This window comes from Anabas testudineus, chromosome 3 (assembly GCF_900324465.2).
Source record: "Anabas testudineus chromosome 3, fAnaTes1.2, whole genome shotgun sequence".
Taxonomy (NCBI): Eukaryota; Metazoa; Chordata; class Actinopteri; order Anabantiformes; family Anabantidae; genus Anabas; species Anabas testudineus.
This window is the reverse complement of record NC_046612.1, coordinates 21,063,416-21,088,766: the sequence shown is the minus strand read 5'-3', so window position 1 is coordinate 21,088,766 and position 25,351 is coordinate 21,063,416. Positions and strand designations below refer to the sequence as shown.

The 25,351-nt window shown below is 38.5% G+C and overlaps 1 protein-coding gene across 3 annotated transcripts in view; it reads left to right on the top strand.

Moving 5' to 3' along the window:
- adcy7 (adenylate cyclase 7) overlaps positions 1–25,351 on the top strand; it is a 50,319-nt gene that overhangs the window by 16,171 nt on the left and 8,797 nt on the right. For 2 of the 3 annotated variants that reach the window (XM_026379092.1, XM_026379093.1), the window contains exons 2-13: positions 7,372–8,108; positions 11,910–12,107; positions 12,221–12,382; positions 13,254–13,403; positions 15,653–15,813; positions 19,378–19,489; positions 19,796–19,923; positions 20,269–20,427; positions 20,646–20,778; positions 21,485–21,667; positions 23,757–23,797; positions 24,805–24,864. In XM_026379092.1, the coding sequence (XP_026234877.1) occupies positions 7,944–8,108; positions 11,910–12,107; positions 12,221–12,382; positions 13,254–13,403; positions 15,653–15,813; positions 19,378–19,489; positions 19,796–19,923; positions 20,269–20,427; positions 20,646–20,778; positions 21,485–21,667; positions 23,757–23,797; positions 24,805–24,864 (1,652 nt within the window). In that variant the 5' untranslated portion in view covers positions 7,372–7,943. Of the gene's footprint in view, positions 1–7,371; positions 8,109–11,909; positions 12,108–12,220; positions 12,383–13,253; positions 13,404–15,652; positions 15,814–19,377; positions 19,490–19,795; positions 19,924–20,268; positions 20,428–20,645; positions 20,779–21,484; positions 21,668–23,756; positions 23,798–24,804; positions 24,865–25,351 lie in introns of those variants that run through there. The other variant, XM_026379094.1, reaches the window with a different exon arrangement.

The window sequence follows — 25,351 nt, the reverse complement described above, 5'->3', positions numbered from 1 at the left end:
GTTAGGTTTTGTTTAGCTGTGTAAACAGCTCTCGACTGTGCTATTGCAGATGTTGAGGTTTCTCTTGAACGGTCATGCTGGAAGTAAACTGGCTGGCGTACTAAGGGATAATTATGGTTTTCTTATTGGTGGTGGTGGTGGTGGTGGAAGGGGCCCTACCACGCCACAGTTACAAGATGGAGCAGATCTCATTATATAACCTGAAAAGGGGATGTGGCTGGCTACACCAGCTGGAAACAATGGTCTCTCTCACTGTGGCGCATTCTTTCACCCCATTTTCTTCTTAGGTTTATTTCCAGTGTATCTTTTGGAAAAACAAACAAACAAAAAAAGAACTAAACAGGAAGAAAACTTTCGATGAAGCACCTTTTCAGTGTGCATGATTGTAGCTTATAGTAACTGTTAATATAGAGGTAATGAGTCGCATATAGAAACAACTAGAGTAAATTATAAACTTGAGTTTGTCTTGTCAATATATAATGTTGCAATCAACATTATCTGTTGACTGCTCCTTTATAGTTGTAACCTTTGACATTTCATTCCTGGTCGATTGGTTGATTGATTACCATAGTAACAGGAAGTGCCTTTTCTATTATAGCCAACATTGCTCGAGCAGCTACACTGTGGAAATGGCAGACTACATCATCAAAAATACTATATGCATCGAATGGTTATTTCAGACAAATTCTGACCATAAATAGTAAAAATTGTGTTTGGCTTCATGAATATTCATCCCTTTAAGGAGGACCTTTTAATAATGTTTACATAAAAGTTGCAAGATAAAGACCCTTTACTAACCAAGGAATTTGTTTTGGTTTTATTCTTTGAGTCACTGTCACTCCAGTCTCAGTGGTATATACTCTAGAGCAGATTTTCTGTACTAACCTCTGTGTATTAGTCTGCATTAATCTTTTTGTTGATTCTGACCGGCATCATGCTACCACCACCATAGCTACTGTAAGAGGCGCCAGGTGATGAGCAGCACTTGGAGTTACTAATGGTTAATACCAATAAAAGGAGGGCTGACATGTGCCTTTCAATCTAAGGCTTCAATAAGGGCCTAATTGGTGAACTGTGGCCCAGATGGTTGTTATTTGGGTGACTTCTGAAGCTCTGTTAAGCCAGACAGCCACTGTATAGATTTGGTGACCCTGATCAAGATTTGTCTTTTATTCAATTCCTTAGTTACTCCGTTTGGCTGGATGGTCAAGTCTAGAAAGAGTTCATGTGATTCCACTGTTAACCTTGATCCACACACACACACTGTTTGTTGCCTTTAAAAACAATGGCCAATCAATTCAGCCTACCACAGGTGGACAGTTTTAGACACATTTCAAGAAAAATTAAGGCAAACAAAATACTTTTGACCACAGTTTGTTGTATCACAGTAAAGGGTCCTTATGTGTCCTTATGTGTCTTTCTTAATTTTTTAATAAAATCTACAACACATAGGTTGGCCAAAAAAAAAGTGAACTAGCCTGAAGCCGCTGTAAATACTGTGTGTGTTAGGCTATGGATAACTTGTTTGACTGATAATCATTTTTGCTGTGTGAGTTTGCAGTTTGTTTTTAAACTCAAACAGCATATGAGAAGGAAATGGCTTAGACTAATCCAATCACTGCTATTTCAGTATTGGATTTGCCCCATGGCTGATATGTTTAAATCAAAATTTTATGTATCTTTAAATCAATAAACCTCTTTTTGAGCTGCTGTTAGTGAGAAGCAAGAAAACTGACTTCACTTGTGGTAGTGCGATTTGGGTTCAGTTTGTGGAAGTAAATGTGAAACACTTCAGAAGTAACGGCCAACTTCCGAGCATGTGGTGCTCTTGCTTGCACTTCCTGTATTTATAATAACCAATGGCATTTGAAGCTTAAATCAGTGATGAGATAGTATCCTGTTAATATTGTTAGGTTTCAGCAGCTCCTTCTGGTGAATGCAACTAATTCAATACCAGTAGACAGTACTGGGAAGAGAGTACGGGAGATGGGAAAGGACAGGAGGTCTAATCCAATTTTCCTGGTGCATTGCCATACATACATCAGTCATCAGTTTATGGAAAGGCTCTGTGTATAGGGAAGTTACTGCATAATTATGTAGATAGCTTACCCCCAACCCAGTTTGGAACAGTACAGAATTGTTCCTTGTACAGACTGACCATAGTTTACTCTGTGGGTCATTTACTCTTATCTCTTTATGTTATTATTTTTTTCTGTATGTTATACATTTATGTTTATATATACATAATATGCCATATATTTTTCTGAGTTAGGACACAAACAGAGTTATTTAATTATTTGATTGAGTTACATTATAAAATGGCCCTCTTTACATTTCAATGTGTCATTGTCTATAAAACATTGTAGAAGTCATAGATTACATGTACTTGTAAGTCAAGTGTCTAAAAATATAACAAATTCAGGAATTGACATGACTTTTAAAGTAATGATATTATGATACTAAAAAGCAATTTATCTAAAATAAAGCAGGGTCACAAAAAGAGAGAATAAGATAATGCACCGGTGGGTGAGTGAAAGGGCTTGAGCAAGCATAAATGGAGAACTGAAATTGAAATGAACTCTATTGGGTAACTACTGTATCTAATGCAATTCTCAGTGTTTGTTTGCTGACTCTATAAAGGGATTATTCAATAACCAAAAGGTACATTTGGGTGTCTTGACTTAAATGCTTGGTCGAGCTACATCTGTCTGGTTACTTTGGTCTAGCTGACCTTTACCCACATTGCCTTTAATTCTGGGTCTGTACAGCATAAGGTGGGAGATGTGGTTCTTCCTTTTTATTACCAGAGGTCAGTCTTTGTCTTTTTTTTGTCCAAATGTATTGAATACCAAGACAAAGGAGGCCATAAAAGCAGAGTGATTTGCTTTGGAAAGAGACCTGCCTATTTGCTCTTGTTGAAAAGGCTTTGAATTGGGCGTAGGTTTGGTGAAGATCTTACCAGGTCTTTAGATAAGATTGGTTCATTACAAGTGCGGTGATTGCATTTTCAGATAGCTTTCAAAGAAAACGTAAAGAGACTGAGTAAATCACCCTCTGTCTTTAATAACGACCTGTATTTGCTTACTTTAAATTAAAACCTTTGGTCTTCAGTCAGACTTGGGCGTATTAATTAATGATAAGCAATGTCCGTACAAACTGAAAGTGTTTATCCCCAAAGCTTCAATTTAAAAATCTAATATCCTAAAGTACAGAGGTAATGTGTGTCTTCCCAAATACTAGGGGCTGCATTGTATCTAGCTACTTGACAGACATCCTTAAAAGCTTCCTGTTAGGCATCTGGTGTTGTCTAGTGTTTTTAGGCTGCACAGGTTCCATGTAGATTAGTTTCTTGGTGTAGTACAGCAGAAGAAGCCAATAGATAGAGTCGATTTGTCTTGATTTTCTCTGACTAGATGCTATTTTATTTGTATTACTGTGCTATTACTGTACTGTACTGTGCATTCGCAGCATGGCATGTTTTTATATTGTCATATGGACAAAATGCTGATAGAAGATTAATTACTACCAGTAATGAGGGTGTTTGTTTGTACTTCTAGTAAATACTATTAAAGTACTTCGCAATCAGGTTTTTCCAGTGCCCACTGCAAACCACCAAACCAAACACTGATATGTACTGCAGATGATTACTTTTGATGACTTAAGTCTTCTCTAGTGTTATACTAAGTAGCATAGTTTTGCTGTTACTTATGAATGTCTCCTACTGTATTCAATAAAAAACACACCCAGCATGTTTTCATGCTTATCATATTCAAAAAGTTGTTTTTCTAAAGCTGTCCATAAAAATACACACACGCATTTCCCAGCCTGTTACACCTTACCTCCTCTTTTCTTTGAGAGGGGCCGTATGCTCCTGCGTCTCAGCAACAGTGACGTTAGTTGGTTTTGTATGGCTGCTGTGACGCCAGTTTACAAGGCTGCTATGTGATTCCGTCAATTGCCAACCTTTCATAGTTGAAAGACCTGGCGGTCAATGGAGCACAGTTTCAGCTATTCATCTTCACTCACTGAGAGACTTGGCTTTATTGAAGCGTACATCCATGTCTCTTCTCCCGGCTCAGCCTTACAGCAAAACCACAAGTCTGAAGGTGGTGCCTCTTTACCATGGTAACTTTAGAGTTGGAGCATAAAAAGCACCATCAGGGCTAGGAGCTTTACCATTTGGTAAATGAGAGTTAAAAGGCTGTGTAAAGGCTAGACAAACGCTCTAAATGAAAAGTCACCAGGTTACCTGACCTCGATCATTGATTTAAGAACAATTTAGTAATATTTCCACTTGTAGAGAGTCGGTAGTAGATTAGCATAGAGGCACGTTAGGTTTGGCACAGAATTGCACTTAAATCTTTGCAGGTTGCATTCAGTCTTTTTAGTCATTAGTGGATCAGTTATGAGAAAAATTGATTTAAAATCCACACATTGTTCATTGGAACAGTGGTTACAGAAAAAAAACACCTACACACACTGCATGGGAATGATCAGGAGGAAGCGGCTTGTGCCATGTTTTTGCACAGTTTCAGTTGTTTTTAATTTGGGAAAGTCGGCTTTTTGTTGTTGCTGTTTTTGTTAGCTCAGTAAAAAAATTGTTTTAAAATCAAAACACCTAATCTTTTCTATGACATGATTTTCACATTTAATCATTTATCATTGTGATTTAAATGGATATGGTATGAATTTAAGTAAGTAGGAACACAGATTACCAAATAGAAAGGAGAGCACCATCATGTGGTCTATTGACTAATAATTCCCTTAAGGTCAACTGTTTCCTGAGACATACATTTTACGGTCATTTGGCAGATGCTCTTATCCAAAGCAACTTACAAGGTAGGGTAAGCCTAAGGACTCCTACTGGAAGTAGGCCACAGCTGGGATGCAAACCCTGGTCTCCTGCATGCAGGGTGTCGATGTTACTACTACACTATCCAGCCGCTGCTGAATATGTAGTGTATAGTGTCTTTCTTGTTTCTACAGGGGGATTAACAGCTTCACTGTCTATTTATGCTTCAGATTGAGCGTCAGATTGCCGTTGCCTTGTTTAATGTACTGTATTCTCAAATGAATGTTTTGACCTTAGCTGATTATTCCTAAGCATGTGATTGGGGGGGAAAAAAGTATACATACATAAGTTCTTATGATAGTTCTTGTTTATGCAAGAGGAAGCCGTGATCCCCTAACTACACAGCTATGTGCTTTGTTTTACTCACTGCTCTCCATCTTCCTTTTATAATGCTTTCGCTGCTGGTTGTGGTAGGGAATAGTCGGCTTGTTGCTGTTCTGTCCAGCAGCAGCAGTGAAAAGAAAACTTAAAAGTGGTTGTATACTGCCACTGATCTACCCATCCCACTGTGGCAATTTTACAGTGACTGAAACACTACCACTGACACCTAGTGCAACAGGTGTGTGGGTTTTCCTCTGCTTTCCCCCTTGCTGTGCACGCACTTTTATGGCACATAGCATCTGTCGCAGTTGCTATGTGAGGGACAAACATAAAGCTGTCCCCTACACACACTGCGCACTGATACAGCGATATTGGTAACTAGAGGAAATGAGGTTTCTATTGACAGCAGTACGAAGTTCACAACGTTTCTATTGAGCTTCAAGCCGGCATCTTCTCCTCTCTCCCAAACGAATGTGTAGAGCTCTTGTTAGCTACAACTGAGCAGTCACATGCAAATACTCTGTAGTTTTTGAGGAAGTTAATTTATAGTCTCAGCATATTCAGAATATCTGTAGTAGGATTATTATCAAGATGTGCAACCCCCTGCCTCTCTTCAGATGGTGGTGTCTATTGATTGTTCAATGTGATTATTAGGTCTTCGTGTAGTCTGGCCAAGTGCCTTCAAGAAGATAAGAGATTAGCACTGTTTGTATCCACAGTGTGTGTCTTCACAGAGCCTTCCTGACATCTTCCCTTAGTCTTACCGTAGTCGGGTACAATTTGGTCCCACAAGTGGAGCAAGTAGACGTATTGTTTTTAAACAGAGAGAAGATCCCAGGACAGCACTGTATACAGCCAAACAAGATAGTTTTAGTACAAAAACCTCACATTAAAGTTAAAGCTAAAAATACAATTAAGGCTACCACGTCGCCTAGTTTAGTACGAGCAACATGTATACTCAGGTGGTAAGGCTTTGTATAATAATAGTTGCTTTAACATATATTTGACATAAACCATAAATCAGATTGTGTGAGTTAGTGTGCCGCATAATCAGTAAGCAGTGTAGCGTAATTCGTAGATAATTAATTTGAATAAGAAAAAAATAATTAAGGATTTATGATTTACAGCTTTTCAAGGTTTTATTAGTAATATTTCATTGGAGGGTATCTGTTTCAATCTTCCAGACCTAACTAGTCTGTACTGTGAGAATATTAATGACTGATCATATTATTTAAGCTAGTAGATACCACACCATACTTTCAATAACCTAACAGCCTCTCTAATCAGTAGCAACCTGTTGAGCACTAAATTCCTAATGTCAAACCTGATGCAAGATGATGATGTACCTGTCTAAATTCCTGGAAAAAAAAGAGATAGGTGCCCACTTGATTATGATAAAGGCCTTCAGCTTTCTGCACATTGGGGTAGCCCCAGAAAGAAAGCTGGCTATCAAAAAAATTAAATCCCTTCTCATCACAGTGATGAGCCAGACACCAGTCCAGTCAAATAAGCCTGCTATACATCTTATAATAACAAATAATCAATGCCGACACTTCTTTCTAGCTTTCACACAAGTACTTGCTGAACTGGCTTTTGTTATTTCAGACTACTTCTTCCTTTAGATCATTAAGGCGATAATCAAAACTGTGTAGTATCCATACTACTCAAATTGCATCGAAGTTCAATCAATTCTTTAGTGTTAAAATGTCTTGTCTGTTTGTTAGGTTTCCTTGGGGAAAAATAAATTGGTTTGTGTGTTTGTTGCTGGATTACGCACATTCCCAGCTAATTCCAAAATATTGTATTCTTCAGAAAATCCTTAGGGGTAAACTTTAGGGTAAACAGAGACAGGACTTTCTAGAGTGTTGTAATTACGGAGATCAGGTATGAATAAGCATGTTCTCATCGAGGGTTCTGGGTATTTCCGTCTCACTCTCACCCATTGAGTCATATAGTGTGTGATTACATTTAGTCATACATTTATCTCTAAATCTCTTTTTAAAATCTGTTTTTTTTTTTGTATGGTTTATATGATGATTTTGGCAATATTAGAATTTTTAGACATTATAATATTTCTGTTAATGTCAATATGTTGACCAATATTGCCCATCTTTGGTGTGTGGGGCACCAAACCTTTAGTAAAATGTCTTTTTTTTTTTTTTATCTCCCTTCTCTTTTCCCCCTACCCCTCATTTCAGGTGCCTCTAAGACGTGGAGCTGCCAACCTCACTGCTCTGTTACATCATAAATCCTGGTGGGCTCACAGCTGACCTTTGTTTCATCCCTCACCAGCTCCTGTTTTCCTCCTGCTCTTCTTCTGTATCCCCCTCCTTCCTTTTCTTAAAGCTCCCTCCTCCTCTGTGTCTCCCAGACTGTGGCTTATTACTCAGACCTACTGAAGGAAACGACACAGTATCTGGCAAAGGATGAAGCAGATCTGGCTGCCAACACCAAACAGAAGATAGAAGGCATAAAAGGACTAGCAAAGGGGAGCAAGACAGGGGGAGCGAGGGAGGGGACGACTGGTGGAGAGAGCTACAACAAAGTTGTGAGAAAAGAAACAGTATTTATTCAAGATGCCACACCGAAGGAAAAACACAAGTTTTACTTGAGCATCATGAGCTAGTAAGGGGCCCCTAACAGATCTCGAACTATTGTTTTAACAAACTTCTGGCCCAGACACATACACAAAATAGTAGTGGGAACACACTCTCCTGCTCTCTGGGGCTCATTGTTAACACTTGCTATGCCTATGTAAAAAGTGTTAATCATGCCAGCCAAGGGAAAATACCTGTTGAATGACCAAGAGCTGAAAAATGAGGCGCTGTACCGCAAATTCTCCTGCAACAGCCAGTATCAGCCACTGGTGTTTCTGCTGGGCCTGTCCATGCTCTCCTGTGGAATCCTCCTCATTCTCTTCTTTGCCCTTCGACTGGTGAGTCTTAATATTCAACTGAGAAATTGTTTAACTGATTTTCAAATTTTATTTTTCCTTTTGTTTTCATTTATTGAGCCTATAAATGAAAATACCATATGGTGGTCGCATATTTTTTTCTTCACTGTATAACAAACATATCTAACTATAACTCAGAAAGCATTAGTCATTTAGGCAAGGCAGTGATTAGCACATGAATAATGGTTATTCAAACAGACCACAACATGCTAGTTATATCTTTTCAAAGTGGGCAAATTTAGTGAGAAAATATATAGATCGGGAGGGAGAAACACTTTTGTGTGTAACCATGCACACAGACCTGGATCCATGGATACATTTTACAGGAGAAAACATTTATTTTGTGTATCCATGCCTTTCCTGTACAGATGGCACAAATGTTGGAGGAAAGGCAAAATAAGATGGTAGTTTGTGTTTGAGTTGTTTTGGAATGAACATCAGAGATTGAAATAATTGTTGACATTTAAAGTCTGCATAGAAAATGTTTTATGTAACTTGACTATAGCTGTGTAGCTTTAGTCATAAGTCATGCTAATGACAGTGACAGCCTGTATAATACACATACATGCCAGATAGTAGGTCTGGAAATAATAGCCCAGACCATAGTAGTGATTATTTGTTCTCTCAGAGAAGACACTCTATTTCTTGGTTAGCTAATTGATTAAATTATGTTAGATAAACAAATTAAAGACACCATTATGGTCAGATTACATATAATTACCAACCAAGATGCTCTAGATAGGAACATTTTTAGTAGCCTGGTTCAAGTCTTCTTTTCTATTTTTTTAGGGGGCTGTGTCTTCACATAAGTATTCATATACAATACCAGCTCTGTGGAACTAGCTTACCTAAAGTAAAATGCAGTTGTAGTTAATGTTAATAACTACTAGCATATAGCATTTATCCCACAGAGACCACTTGCACTGTGAAATGTGAATATTGACCAACAATATCATATTTATACTGAAAAGCATTAATTTGTTTTTTGCAGTGTTCATGACATTTCACAACTTTAATCTTTTCTAATATAACTTTATGCTATCTACAGTAACTAGGAGTATAGATACAATATTGACTAGATAGAAACAGCACTAGCAAGGCTGTTTCCTTATTGTGTATTCCAAACATTTCAAAAAATTATTCTATAAACAGATGTAACTAAGATGGACCCAAAGTAATACATTAAAATATACATTTACAACACTTCCGGAACATGGGGGACCTATACTCTGTACGGTATTCTATGTAGACATAGTATTGTTTTCTAATTGTATAGCTAACACACAAAGGCAAGCGATTGGTCCATTGTGATAAGCAGAAAGAGTCAAAGCTATATTGTATATTATTTTATTTGTAGCTGTGAGGGAGTAACTATGAATATGCAGGAAGCTCCTTGAAGTTTGAATCCTTAGCATTGCCTATGAAAACTAGAAAAAATATTTATTCTCTGTAATACTTCTTCCTGGTCTACTACTTTGTTGAGAAGTGTAAATGACTGAGTGAGTGAGCGATTGTATAACTGTTCGAATGTGAAGGAGGGCATTACTGAAACAGACACAGAAATAGATCGCATGTTGCTTTCCCTAGATTAGATAAAGGGTCAGATTGGATTGTGCAGATAAAACCCACTATTAAATAACCTCAAGCATGTGTTCAAATAGGGACAAAAGTATTTCTCTGTGAGGAAATGGTCTCCCTGTCTCTACAGATAGGTCAGAGGTCAGCTATGTACAACAGCACCCCTATAGCTGGTTAGCAATTAGACAAACTGAAGACACACTATTCTACCTCACCACAGTTAGAAGCAAAATCCTCCTTATGATGTAAGCTTTGTTTGAATACTGAATAAAAAAGACTCAAGAATGAACTAAAGCATATAGCAGTACGTAGAACAATGTAGCTGTCAAGAGGTACGGAGTGTAATTGTTATACAGACAGTGAGAGGAAAAAGCAAGTATTCACTTGCTGATCAGCGGCATGTTGATTTTGGCATGATGGCAGATAGAGTAGTCAGTCAGTTCGGCCGGTCATATGGTAAACTGACAGCTTCTGTCACTGGAGATGAAAATTATAAATTCCCCTGATGGAAAAAGTATTGTAACCTTCCTTCTATTGTGTTGCTGCTAATTCTCTGGCACACTCCCTTTCTCTTAGCCTTGTACATCAAGATCATTGTTTCACTCTCACAGTTCTCCATCGTCCACTTTATAGTCATGCACTGATTTAATCTCTTGCTCATATGCGTACGTAAACACACAATTTGAATTGTAGTAATTGATAGATTGTAAATTGTAAAATTACACATAGTCACATTCACTTTTTCACACTCCCTGATTCATCCCTGCATATGCTTTCACTCGCTCCCTCCATTCTTCCTTTCCACTTTCTTCTCAGTTTTTTCTCTTGCACACACTGTTGCCAGAGCCAAAGAGACAATAAGAGAACATGCTGGCCTGAAGCTTGTATGATGTAGTTGTTAGATGCAAAGCAGGGACAGGATGCCTGTATGGGAGAGGCTGCCACTGTCAGAAAGTCACTATCCATTTATATAATGCCTCTCCTGTCATGGACATTGGATGGAGAGCTTTGCTGAGAGGAAAACTGGCTGTGCCAATGTTCCAAGTGCCACTTGTACAACGGTTCTCATGTCCTGTGTGGATAGAGTGGATGGTATTAAGCAGCTTGTTCTCTGGGTTCTTCAGATTTAATCTAGATACAGAGGGTATACATGTTGAGAATTGGGAGCTGTGAGAAGATGTTTGTGTGGTGTATAATCTTCACACATCAGTGTCCTCTGTACTTGGCTCTTGGTTTGTCAATTGTCACAAGTTTAGATTTTTCTTTTAGTTTTTTAATCTTTACAGCTGCTTTAAACTTCACTTGTGGTTTATTATCAAATGACATAATATTAACCTTTGTTTTCATTTACTCTATTACTGTAAATAAAGCTTTCAATATCTGTGGTTAGACAGATAATGGTTCTACATCATGAAATTACTGTATACAATGTCATAAGTGGGAATAGTCATCAGATTACACCTGGCTTCATGTGGGTTGTTTAGTCCTCACTAAACTCATGTATACTGTGCATTGAACATTAAAGCCGTGTCTAGTCGTGTGGTTTTACGTCTCATTTATATAGAATAGTTACTCTTTTTCTGCTTGCAAAAAAACTTTCTATTCACAGCTTCATAGAGAGAAGAAAGTGCTTTAGTTGAGATCTGGCCTTTTCCAGCGCTGCCATGGTAACCAGAAAGCTCCACATACAATGCAGAGATGGCCTTCTCTGAGCAGGGCTCTATTAACACTGACTTTGTGTCTCACTCCTGAGCACTCTTTTAAACCCCTTCTTTTGCGCTCATGCGCTCTCACCCAACAACCCTCTGGCTCCCAAGGAAATCATGCTTGTACATTTGGACAAGACTAGTTGTTGCTTTCATCCAACACACAAATGTTCTTCGTTGCAGAAATGTCAGCACAATCTTTTTTTTCCTCCTCATTGCGGCTCCTCAGTGTACAGTAACTCAATCAGGAAAATGGTAGTCTGGGGTTAGCAGGACATGACGTAGTGACAGATGTTAAGAAAAAAAAAGTAATCAAAGCCTCTGTGCTCAGGCTGACTCAGGCAGTGTGGATAAGAGTGTACTTACATTATGATTTTTGATGCTTAATGTTGTGATTGATGGTTTTCAAAGTCAGGCAGCAGTTGCATAGTTCTTATTCAGCATGACTAAAATTCTGTACATCATTATTTTCTTCTGCTTTTTCTTGCTGTTGGAGCAGAGCGCAAAGGAGCACTGTGCCTTTGTGATAGTGGTAAGCGGCAGCCTGTGTGTCTTTCTGGCCGTGTTTGTGCTGGTGTGTACAGAGATACTCTCACAGCGATGGAGACGTCTCCTGGGCCTGATTGTCTGGGCCACACACCTCACCATGGGCTTCACCTTCATCTTCTGCGCCCCCATCATCTTGCCTTGGGACCAGGTAACCTTACTTCTCGGCAGGATTTTAAATAAACCCCTTCATTCTGGCAGACATAAGTTCAGGTACATGTTGTGACTTATAATAATACTTATAATTAAATTAAATGTTTCCAGGTGCCTTTTTTCCTCCTCATCATCTTCACTGTATACACCATGCTGCCATTCCAGTTGTGGTACGCTGTGGTGTTGAGCATCATCTCCTCCCTGTCCCACATTTTGGTACTCACAGTGCGCCTCACCATTTACAGTGAGCCCACTCCTTACCTTGCTAACCAGGTGAGACCTGCCAGATTAAATCTTTGGCATTGTATTTGAGCAATATTTTAGTGATAATAATATACTGTAACTGTAGCTTATATTGGAGGAGTGTATTAAAGACTTCAAGAGTGTATCTTATTTCAAATCAGTGTTGTTATTTCTGTACTGAAGCAGCAGGTCACTTTGGCCTTTGGCTGGTCAAAGGCCAAAGTGACTGTGACCTCAGGTTCTTCCTGTTCATCCTATACCTCAAGAGCATTGTGATGTAATTCGTTCAAATTTGACACAAATGTCCACATGGACTCAAGCATGAATTGATTAGATTTTTGTGGTCAAAGATCAAGGTCACTGTGACTTAATATATGTCATTCTCATCATTACTATATCTCAGAAAAACCTTGAGGGAATTTCAGTAAGTCTAGCACAAATCTCCACTTGGACTCGTGCCGTGTGACTCATGAGTCTGGACAGACATTCATGTAAACTATAACTTCACTGGTTGGCAGAGGCATACAACCATGATGCTTTAATTCCAGTTCTAATTAAATTTACTGACTTGATTTAAACTAATTTGAACAAAGAATAAAACACAAAATGTTCCATTACAAGATGACAACCAATGTATTCAGGATTTGTATTGTATTAGAAGATTTTACAAATTGTAATTAATAAATATATGGTACTTACTCAGATATTCAGTGCTCTTCAGTGAAAATTCACAAATCCCATACAGATGGTTGAAATAAACACACAAAATATTATTGACAAAAAAACCCTTAGAATATATAATTCTGGCCAGTGTTGCATACAAAAATTAACATGTGAACAAAAGTAAATGAGTTTAAATTATTAATTTCAGCTTGTATGTCCTCTGTATCTGTTTCTGTAGCTACTGTCCAATGCAGTGGTGTTTCTGTGTGGCATTGTGGTTGGAGCCTTCCACAAGTTCATGATGGAGAAAACCCAGAGGCAGACCTTCCAAGATACATTGAGGTCTCTGAGCATGAGGATGAAGCTGGAGATAGAGAAGAGACAACAGGTACACGACTGACTTTCGGCAACTAGGCGTAGACTTACATCCACACTCACTCTCATTGAGTAATGAACACTAATAGAATCTTGAAGAGCAGTATTTCTATATTTAAAAATAGGATTGCGTAACAGTATTTCATTAGAGTGAAAGGAAGGCATGATAAGCATTTAAGACCACAGCCTTACATCACATGTAATTTTGTAACTTTAGAGAATGGAAACAAACATTACAGACAAATGATGAAAATATCTTGTCAGTACCACCATACTATTACAATTGTATTTCCTCTTTAAGCTTTGCCTTTGGCTGGCCTCATGTTGACCCTCCCATGGATGTTTTCACTGCGACTAACAAATCCTTCTCAAATTAGATTTTCCTGCCTTTTAAATTAGATGCATCTGTGCTGACTTGCTTCAACTTTAGTTGTCATTTTCAAAACATATCTTCTGTTTGTTATGACCGTTGCTTAGTATGGGACATAAAACATGCTGACAGGGAAGCTGCTGTGTTGCCTAGCAAGAAGACCGTCAAGCAGAAAGGAATGATATAATCGTTAACATTTACACCACCTCTTTTATTTGAACTGGGACTGAACAAGGGACCCTGCTGCACAAAGTTGGCCAAAGAGAACAAAGACGTAATAGCGTGGTGGGGGAAGCTCCAAAATGGCTCCAAACAGATAACCAATGAGAAACCCGTATTCCCACATGTCAGCAGAAGGAGCTCAATGTGTTCCCCTATGAAATATTTCTTGGCATTTAGACTTTAATACTATGAAACCAACACTAATTAGATTCTCAGAAATTGACCCCTCTGCACTGCTTTCCCATGAAACAAAGTAAATGTCTGTCACTACACATGTTTAGTGACAACATATTTTCAGTCATTTTAATAGATGTTTGCAGTAGCACCATGTAATGTGACACATCTTGCATGTGCACACCAGCAGCTCTGTAAAAGGCGCTTTATGAGAGGTGATCTCACATGCACACAGAAGCACATACATAAATTACATTACCTTTCAGAGAATTATGTTAACCCTCAGTAAACTATTTTGATGTCTTCCACCTTTTTTCTTTTCACAGACTAAACTCAAAAATTTAAATAGGATTATTTTGCTTTTCGTTTACATATGCTAACTCAAAAGTTCTATTTCTAAGTTGCAATAAAACTCTAAATCACAGGGTCCAGAAACACTGCAGGCAAAGAAAGTCCTGTGTCATCACACTTGGCTTTTGCACAAAGCCACATGGAAAATTCTTACATTTTAGTGGAAAAGATCTAATGAAAAGTAATCTATACCCTTGCTGTAATACAAAGCACTGTGCTATATAACACCCTTCGTATGTACTATGATGTGTGGTTATCAGTGTGGCATGTCAGTGGTGTCAAGATATTTTTAGCATGACATGCATAACAAGATCCATGAATAGAGCAAAACATACAGGATTATTCAGGATTTATTTTTGTAGTGTAATAGATTGGGAAGACAATCTGTGTTCCAACAGGACACTGGTCTGGAGTGTATGACCAAACTAATGGCTTCAATACAAATATTCAGCTGGGGTCATGAACAAAATGCCTTTGAAAAGCTATGTAATGAATTCATTTGTTCACACACAAATGTCTTTTTCCTTGCGTGCACACACACACACACACACACACACACACACACTCATGCTCAGTATTTTAAGTGTATTCTCTCATGCGTTCGGCAAAGCACTTGGCACTCACAGTATTATGTAAAAGGCATTTTGTAGATAAATTTAGCAAGCCTTGACTCAGCCAGTTTAGTACTTAGATCATCATACCTGATGTCTATCTGTTCATTTCTTGAACCTTTTCACATGCCAGTCCACTCTAACAGTTCTCAGGCCTCTGGCTACTGTGGCAGATTGATAACATTGTGCATAACAATAATAGTTATTATATTATTTTGTGAAGTATCAATGTGTTACAATACATCCATGCCATCTGAAATGCTCTTTGTCATGTTTACCATTATTTGGTTACACTGGTGACATGGTGATAAATGCCTAAATGTATTTGATGCCAGTTCATATTTAAACAGTAAGATGTTGATGAGGTGGTTCCGGGAGTCCCCGAACACAAGCATGTAATTGCTGTGTGTACGTGTATTTTTTTATTTGAGGGGTTTACATGTACATCACTGTACATTGAGAGCAACAATGAAATAGGTTTAATTTCCTAGTTCACCTAAATTGCAATTATGTAACTTATGTCTATGTTTGCAGGAGAATCTGCTGCAGTCAGTGCTGCCAGTCTACATCTCCATGAAGATGAAACTGGCAATTATGGAGCGCCTGCAAGAATATAAAGACAAAGAAGAGCAACAACGACTGGTCAAGGATAATAACTTTCACAGCCTTTATGTCAAGAGGCACGAAAACGTCAGGTACACCAACAGCTGCCTTTTAAAAAATGGAAAATGCTCTATTTTTAAATGTATTTTATTGGTTAAACATGGACAAACATGGTTAGGATAGTTCCAGTCACCTTAGAAACAATTCAGACTCCTTCACTATTTACATATATTACTGTGTTGTAAACTTATTTCAAAATGGTAAAGTTTTATTTTTGCCCATCAATCTATGCACAGTAACCCATAACAATATGGTATAAACTTATTTTTAAATATATATAAATAATAATTAATAAAAATTATTAAAATTGAAAAGAAGAAGCTTCACAAATTAGAGTGATACCACCACCATGCTTTACTGTAGGGATGGTATTAGCCAGATGATGAGCAGGGCCTGGTGTTTGCCAGTCATAGTGCTTGGAGTTCTGCCCAAAGAGTTTAGTTTGGTCTCATCAGACCACAGAATCCTTGTCCTGTACTATCAGAGTCCTTTATTGCTGTGTAGCAAACTCCACACAGGCTGTGGCTTACATCTAACCACTCTACCATCAAGGACCAATTAACAGAAACGACATGTCGAATAATTGAGACCTTTGTCCTCGTGGAAACACTCAGAGATTTACTGTAGAAATGGTGTTACAGATGAAGTTTCTTGGACATCCTGGTTTATTTTTTATCCTGACATGTGTGAATTGTGGGAACTTATATGCATAAATGCATGTCTTTCTAAACTATGTCCCCTTCATTCAGCTTCATCTGTGTAATATGTGACAGTTCTTAGTTGTATGAATCCTCAGTCTTTGTCTGGGAAAGGTGATTGTTTGCTTTGTCTATGCACCTCACTCCATAAAGCGAAAGTGAGCCATAAAAAGCAAAGTAAGTGCACACACAAAAAAAATCTAACTTTTCCTGGCCATCTCACATAAAGATGGAGATTATTATGCCTATTTGTTTTCAGAACACTGACCCAGTTACAGCTCTTTGTTTTACAAGGGTTTCATTAATTTAGAAAGGGCTGACAGATACTGGGTCAGCTTAATCTGAACTTTGGCAGATGGCTCAGTGGGTGATTTCTTTCTTTTCTTTTTTTTTTTTTTTTTTCCAGATAAATGTGGGCAAGATAAAGTCTCTGCTTTACCTTAGTAGTGTTTCTTAAGAGCAGTTGTTGTCAACATTCTTCCATTTTCCAGACAAAAACAGAAAATTAAACATTCTCCTTTTGTTTATCAAGGTACTTTTTTTTACTGAATGAATGTTAGAAACAAAATACTCTTGGTCTTTGCTAATCAAGAGGTTATTGTGTGGGCATCACTCATATGTGCTGCTGTGTTGATTTAAGGCCACCAGAAGGTGTTGAACGATAGGCCCGAATTACAGGGATGGGCCCTGAGCTATCCCTGTAATTAGGCCAGTCAGACCGGTCATTAGCTGTGTTGTCTGTCTCATGAAGCACCTGGCCATTTTAAGTCAGGCAGTTCAACAGGACAGGTCCGGTGCAGTATCCACGTCCCTCTGCTGGTCAAGTAGTGGGTCTCAGACTGGGCTGCAACTTTTAACCAGTCAGTGCTGGTAATCAGTTCATAAATACATCACTTACATAGGTCTATGGATATTTTTGAGCTTGTGTTATATACTGATGTATGTCATCTGAAATATTGTGAACTTGGGCTATACTTATTATGTGGCAGCGAGTTCCCATCAGTGGCTATTCAAAAGTGAAATTAAATATACACTGTCATTCTATAATTTGTTAGCGTGTGTTTTAGTTCCATTTGTGTTGTGTTGATGTTCAGTGAGGATAAATATGCCTGCTCCCATTCTGGCCAACCATGCTAAAGAAAAGCGCTTTGGTGATCTGTCTGAGTTGGACTTTTGCCAAGCTGTTTGTTCTTGTGGTGTTGGGGTCCTTCAGAGGTCAGATGACATACCATTGGTGCCTGACCGGCAGCCTTAATAGCAACTAGGCTATGATTTGGCATTTAACCAGTCACACTTTTTAGTGACAGGTCTACTGGTGGTTAATGGGAGGTGCCTTTTTGCCTGAAATCCTACTAACCAATTCTGAGGCTCTAATGGTCATAATGGGTTATAATGATCAACAAAGCTGTGCAGAGAAAGCAGCCCTCTGTGTGTCTGTGTGTCTGTGTGTGTGTGTCTGTGTGTGTCTCTGTGTGTGTGTTTAGATTTAGGGGACGCAAATGGTGTGGGCTTTATGGTCCCTGTCCAGCTCCAGTCTAATCTACAATGTTGATTGTTTGACAGTACACATATGGTTTTTGTCATTTAATATAGGTAATTGACTAATCGTAAAAGAAAACTTTACTGATTGATGGAAGCCAAGTGATATACAGTGACAAGAAAAAGTGAACCTTGATTTGAATTACCCGCATTTATCTTAAATTATGGTCAGATATTAATCTGTTGTAATCATTTATCTATTTAAAGTAATAATACACAAATTGCATATTTTTCTTACTTATACTCAGTCAGTTTAGATGTTTATTATTGGGAATGGTAAATAAAAGCTAGTGTTGTTAGGGGTTTGTTAAACCTCTTTAGCTCCTTACTTTGACTTATAAAAAAATACTCCAACATTTTGAGTATTTGAGTTCACTATTCCCAACCAGCATGTGCTGAGGTAAACCGTGCCTTGCAGATGAGCGATCTCAGAAGAGAATAATGACATGTTCATTTGCAAAGATCTGAGAGAAAAAAAATGACATAATAAGTAACGCATAAGTACACTAATCATTGTGTATGATTGCATGGAGCATGGTGTCCATGGCACCACAGAAGAAGTAGCTCCTTTTCAAAAAATCATCACTCTGTATCTGAAGTTTGCCAAAGAGCACTCTGACACTCCACAAAGCAGTATAAATGTTTTGCACCGATGAAATTAAGGTCTATATTTTGGAGGAACCCGCACCACTACAAATGGTGTAAAAAGGGAACCACATACCAACATAAAAAGGTCATCTTGACAATAAAATACTTTGCAGGGTCTTCTTTCTGCCTCAGGGCCTGGACAGCATGCTGAGATGGAGGAGAAAATTAATTCCTAAGTTTATCACAGTGTCCTCCAAAATAATGTGTGAATGGCTGTAAAGCTCAACAGAATTAGTCCATTTGATTCCATTTAGACATCAGCCCAACAGACATGCTGGGGATTAACCTGAGGAGAGCTCTTCACTACCAAAGAATATGGTTGAGATGAAGCAGTTCTCAGAGACAGAAATTATTCAAAATTCCTCCTTAACATTGTGCAAGTCTGATCCCCAGCTGTTGGAAACACATGTTAGATGTTACTGCTGTCAAAGGAGGTTTAACCAGACATTAACCCCAGTGGCTTTTTCATTGCGAATATTTGAGTGTGTTCAATAGAGCCATAAAAGTTTATAATTAATTCTGTGTTATCAGCTTAACACTTTGTTTGTCTATAAAGGTTTGAAGTTTGAGTATTTAATTCAAGTATGTACAAATGTGAACCCAGTAAAACATCAAGGCTAATCATGCTATTTGCTAGATACAGTCAATGATACAATATACATAAATGATTGATTTTGTGTGCGTTACAGTCATTGGATTTCTGTTTTTCAGTATTTTATATGCTGACATTGTTGGCTTCACCCGATTGGCCAGTGACTGTTCTCCCAAGGAGCTGGTCATCATGCTCAATGAATTGTTTGGCAAGTTTGACCAAATTGCCAAGGTAAACTGTTGAGAATTTCTTTTCTGCATTAGTACAGATAACTAATCCTAACCTAACCTCAAAGTTTAGCTCACAGTTAACGGTTTGTCTCTTTAACCAACTGTTTACTGAATAATGTAAAGATTTGAATAGTAAGGTTACATTTCTCCTATTACAAAATCTGGTCCTGCAGTTGAATGAGGAAAGTGTTTGCTTATCAAAGCATGGCCATGGTGCCTACCCACATTTTTAAAATAAATAGCTTTTGGCCATTGTGCAAAACTGTATTTTTATGGTTTCTCTTTTCTTCTTTGTCACTCTTCACAGGAAAACGAATGCATGAGAATTAAGATCCTTGGAGACTGCTACTACTGTGTGTCAGGCCTGCCGGTTTCTCTCCCTATACATGCAAAGAACTGCGTCAAAATGGGTTTGGATATGTGCGAAGCCATCAAGTAAGTTTGCATCTTTCATCACCTTCAGGCCCTAAAAATAGCCTGGATATAAAATTGGAACGGTTGAAATCTCTGTTTGTAGTGTGGTATATTATAAGGGTAGACTCAATCCTTCAGTCAGTCAGAAAACTTGTACTTTACTGTGCAAGTATCCCTAGTTAGTTTTTTATTGAGATGTTTGACAGACAGAAAACCGAGTGTTACATAGACACATACGGAAATAAAAGTAAATTATACTGACTTGTCCTCCTCAGACCGATAGTGTACCTTCAATGACTCAAAGCGTGCATAAAGAAACAACCTTCATTAGCAATGAGCTTTAGTTTTGCTGGTAAACTCCTTCAGGCAGGTACGAGAGGCCACAGGAGTGGACATCAACATGAGAGTGGGCGTGCATTCAGGCAACGTGCTCTGCGGTGTTATCGGACTTCGCAAGTGGCAGTTTGATGTGTGGTCACATGATGTCACCCTGGCCAATCACATGGAGGCAGGTGGCCTTCCAGGGTGAGTTTCATAAACTTTCATATATACAGATGATATATTACCCACACTGAGAACAATTATTATATTTACTTTCATACATGGGATGATATACAATCAACTCAACTTATATTTACTGAAATTTCACACGGCCAGTTCCTTAGTAACATTTTACACACTTTGCATTACTTGCTGTTGAATAATGGAAATAAAAACAACTGCTCTTTACCTAACTTCATCAGACGTGTCCACATCACAGAGGCGACTCTGAAGCACCTAAACAAGGCTTATGAAGTGGAGGAGGGCAACGGCCACACTAGGGACCCCTACTTAAAAGAGCTCAATATCCGAACCTACCTAGTCATCGATCCACGGGTGAGTGTTCGTCTTCTGAAAAAACCATATTGTGAGGAGTAAGAAATATAGTATGTAGCATTTTAACATCTGCTATTGCAATTCAAGACCTGTATGAAAGGAAACATATTGATAGGAAAATTGTTTTGTAAATAGATTTAATTAGATTTGTGAGCACCATCTAATGTATTTAGATTTTTTTTCCTTTTCTTAAATACAGGCAAATTACTCACCTGTATTTTTGACTTTAAGACAAATCTGTCAATGTAAGCCCTAGTGCACACAACATTTTGTTTTTGTTTTTTGTTTTTGGCTGAGCATTTTTTTCATCACTCTTCCTACAAATTCTAGCCAGTCACTTACCAGACTTGGTACATAAAACGTTGAGCTACAGTTGCCATTTTTTTATGTTTTGTTGCCAAATTCATAACTGATTTGAGATTAATTAACAAACTCCATCTGTGTATTGTGCAATTCTAACCAAATTTAGGTGACCATGTATATACCACCTCTGAACAGTCCAACAGAGCCGAATGGCAGATTATCAGATATTCTTTGAAAACTTCATACAGACCTACTAACGTTTTTGTTTATTAAAAATAGGTTAATTAAAAATCTCCATGAGTACACAGCCATAGTAGAGGCATGCTCTCTAATGATCTTTGTGATTATTGAATATCTGCTCTGTTCTATATACTCAACATGATTTGTTCATGTGTGTCTTAAGACCAAGGATCCATCGCTGAACAGCCGTAGCGTGCCTAAACCTCGTATGAATGATGGTCTAAAGATGCGTGCATCTGTGCGTATGACCCGTTACCTGGAATCCTGGGGGGCTGTCAAACCTTTTGCCCACCTCCAGAGCCGAGACGGTTTCACCCCAGAGTCCATTGTCAAGGTCCACATGAAGGTGAGCAAGTGATGTACTTACTGTTTAACTGAGTCATTATTACTTGTAGTAAAGGCAAAATATCATATAAAATACAAATTAAAAATGTGGTGCTTTAGCAATGGCCTACTTTTTACTCTGTGCCTATAAGAATGCTTCTGCAAAAGTTTGGTAACATTGTGATTTCTGTTTAAAATAAACTTTAAATTACTTTTCACTGATGTGAACACTTTTTTATTAAATATGTAACATATGAAGACTACTAAAACAGCGCCTTTAAACACAATTAAATTAAAATGTTTTCACAGTGTATTAGTGCCAGTAATTGCAGAAGTACTCTTCAATTACTGGCAATTACTATTTATATAAAAGCACCAATACAGCACCATAGAAAACCTGTACAGTGGGACTGAGTGTGGGATAATAATTTTTTAGATATATCTCAAACACTATGGCCTTATATGAGCCTGACCTTTACTACATACAGTGAGGGAAAAAATTATTTGAACCCCAGCTGATTTTGTAAGTTTGCCCACTAACAAAGAAATGATCAGGCTATAATTTCAATGGTAGGTTTATTTGAACAGTGAGACACAACAATGACAAAAAAAATCCAGAAAAATGCGTTTCAAAAAGAGTTATAAATTAATTTGCATTTCCATGAAGGAAATAAGTATTTGATCCCCTATCCGTCAGCAAGATCTCTAGCTCCCAGGTGGACCTTATACAGGTAACGAGCTGACATTGGCAGCCCTCTCAGCTCGTTACCTGTATAAAAGAGACCTGTCCACAGAAGCAATCAATCAATCCAGATTCCAAACTCTTCACCATGGCCAAGACCAAAGAGCTTTCCAAGGATGTCAGGGACAAGATTGTGGACCTACACAAGGCTGGAATGGGCTACAAGACCATCGCCAAGCAGCTGGGTGAGAAGGTGACAACAGTTGGTGCAATTATTCGCAAATGGAAGAAACATAAATTAACTGCCAATCTCCCTTGGTCTGGAGCTCCATGCAAGATCTCACCTCGTGGAGTTTCAATGATAATGAGAACGGTGAGGAATCAGCCAAGAACCACTCGGGAGGAACTTGTCAATGATCTCAAGGCAGCTGGGACCATAGTCACCAAAAAAACAGTTGGTAACACACTACGCCGTGAAGGACTGAAATCCTGCTGTGCCCGCAAGGTCCCCCTGCTCAAGAAAGCCCATCTACAGGCCCGTTTGAAGTTTGCCACTGAACATCTGACTGATTCAGAGGAAGACTGGGTGAAAGTGTTGTGGTCAGATAAGACCAAAATCGAGCTCTTTGGCATCAACTCAACTCGCTGTGTTTGGAGGAGGAGGAAGGCTGCCTATGACTCCAAAAACACCATCCCCACTGTCAAATATGGAGGTGGAAACATTATGCTTTGGGGGTGTTTTTCTGCCAAGGGTACAGGACAATTGCACCGCATCAAAGGGAGGATGGATGGGGCCATGTACCGTCAAATGTTGGGTGAGAACCTCCTTCCCTCAGTCAGAGCATGGAAAAGGGTCGTGGTTGGGTACTCCAGCATGACAATGATCCAAAACACACGGCTAAGGCAACAAATCACTGGCTCAAGAAGAAGCATATTAAGGTCATGGAGTGGCCTAGTCAGTCTCCAGACCTTAATCCCATAGAAAATCTGTGGAGGGAGCTGAAGGTTCGAGTTGCCAAACATTGGAGAGGATCTGCAAAGAGGAGTGGGCCAAAATCCCCCCTGAGATGTGTGCAAACCTTGTGGCCAACTACAAGAAACGGCTGACCTCTGTGATTGCCAACAAAGGTTTTGCCACCAAGTACTAAAGCACGTTTTTCGAAGGGATCAAATACTTCTTTCCTTCGTGGAAATGCAAATCAATTTATAACTCTTTTTGAAACGCATTTTTCTGGATTTTTTTTGTCATTGTTGTGTCTCACTGTTCAAATACACCTACCATTGAAATTATAGACTGATCATTTCTTTGTTAGTGGGCAAACTTACAAAATCAGCTGGGGTTCAAATAATTTTTTCCCTCACTGTATTTGATAATGCATTCCTTATGCGTGAATATTGTCCTTTGTTTCTTTTTTTTCTTCTTCTTCAGGACATCCCGCTGCGACCAGCCCCTGGCAAGATCACAGACAGGTAAAACAAAAATTCTGATATTAAGTCCCATTTGTTGACTACAATTTTCTTTTAGGTATAATCAACTATAACTGAGTGAACGTGAAACTTGGATGGATAAATAAATAGTCACACATTTATCCTAGATCTTGGTTAATTTAACAAACCTGTTGCTCAATAGCATTTTGATTGCTGTTGCATTAGCAGGAGAAGGTATCTGTTCCGTTTTCCGTTTTCTTTTGCCATCACATTTTATGAACATCATTATGTTATACAGTATATCAAATCATTTAGAGGCATATATTGTTGTTTTTATTACAGTTATTACATTACTGCTCAGCTCTAGACAAGCTATCATACTATAACTATACTATAAATCAATATTCTGTATTTGACAGTAAACCAGTTTTTTAAGTAGTGTTAGAGGAGTTGGTGTCCTCCCCCTACAGCTGTACTGCATTGGTAGTCATTCCTGCAGAGCGGTAGGACTCCTGAGTTCTATAGCGAGCCCTTCCATTAGCTACAAATAATGCATAGACAAATAGATTGTGGTTATAGCTTTGAAATGGTTAATTCTATTTGCTCATCTGGCACCGGCAGCAGGCATACGGACAAATAAAGTGTAGCTACTGATTAGCGGGCAGGACTCACCTACACAAACAGTGTGGGCTGGAGTAATGTGATTAGAAGAGATAAGTGTGCGGCTAAAAGCAAAAGCATTCCACACGGGGAGAGAGGAGGCTTGTTTTACCTCGGAAATTGTTCATCTCATTCATGTGTTCGAATGTTGCAGACACAGCAGGCGGTGGAGCTGGTGACAGTCAAATGTGGTGCACACACTTGGTCTTGATGACATTAGAGGTTGAAACTATTAGTTAGCCGTGCGGTACACCTGTTCACACGCATATATCTGGCTGTTATTAACTATTTTAGATTGATTCTATTTCGCCATTAGTGCTGTGTTTTTTATTCCTCACTGCTCTGTTGTGATGAATTTGTATTTGTGTCTTACTGTTGGGCCCTGGCAGCTTTGATGAGTCTCTAGAGGAACCATTCTCCTTGCCCACACCACCATTCAGCAGCTATAAGTGAGTGGGGCCTTGGTGGCCCGCAAGGTCTTCATTGCCTAAGTGCAGTATTTCTCAACCTTTTGGATCGCCAAAAACAAAAATAAATATTGCTTGGTCAAAGTCATGTCAATACATAAAATGGAGAACTTTTTTTTATTGTATAAATAAAAGCCAGTTTTAAATTACAAATTAGTTTCCATCAATCATTATGCTTCAGTTTCCCTGTGTAAGGAGTAGTGTAAATATAAATGAACTAATTAATTTTTGCATGATCAAAGGGTAACATGACTTATTAATCACTTAAATTTTAAGAAATAACATATTACATTATAAATTATAGGATTACAAAAATAATTCACACCTACTTTTTTTACCCTTACTGGGAACCCCCCACAGCCCAAGTAATTTCTGTGTGGTGTCCTGCCCAACTGTGTGAGAACTACTGCCTTAGTGAAGAGCCTTGCTGTCCCAAAACTAACCTGAGCAGTGGTGTAATACTGTTCTT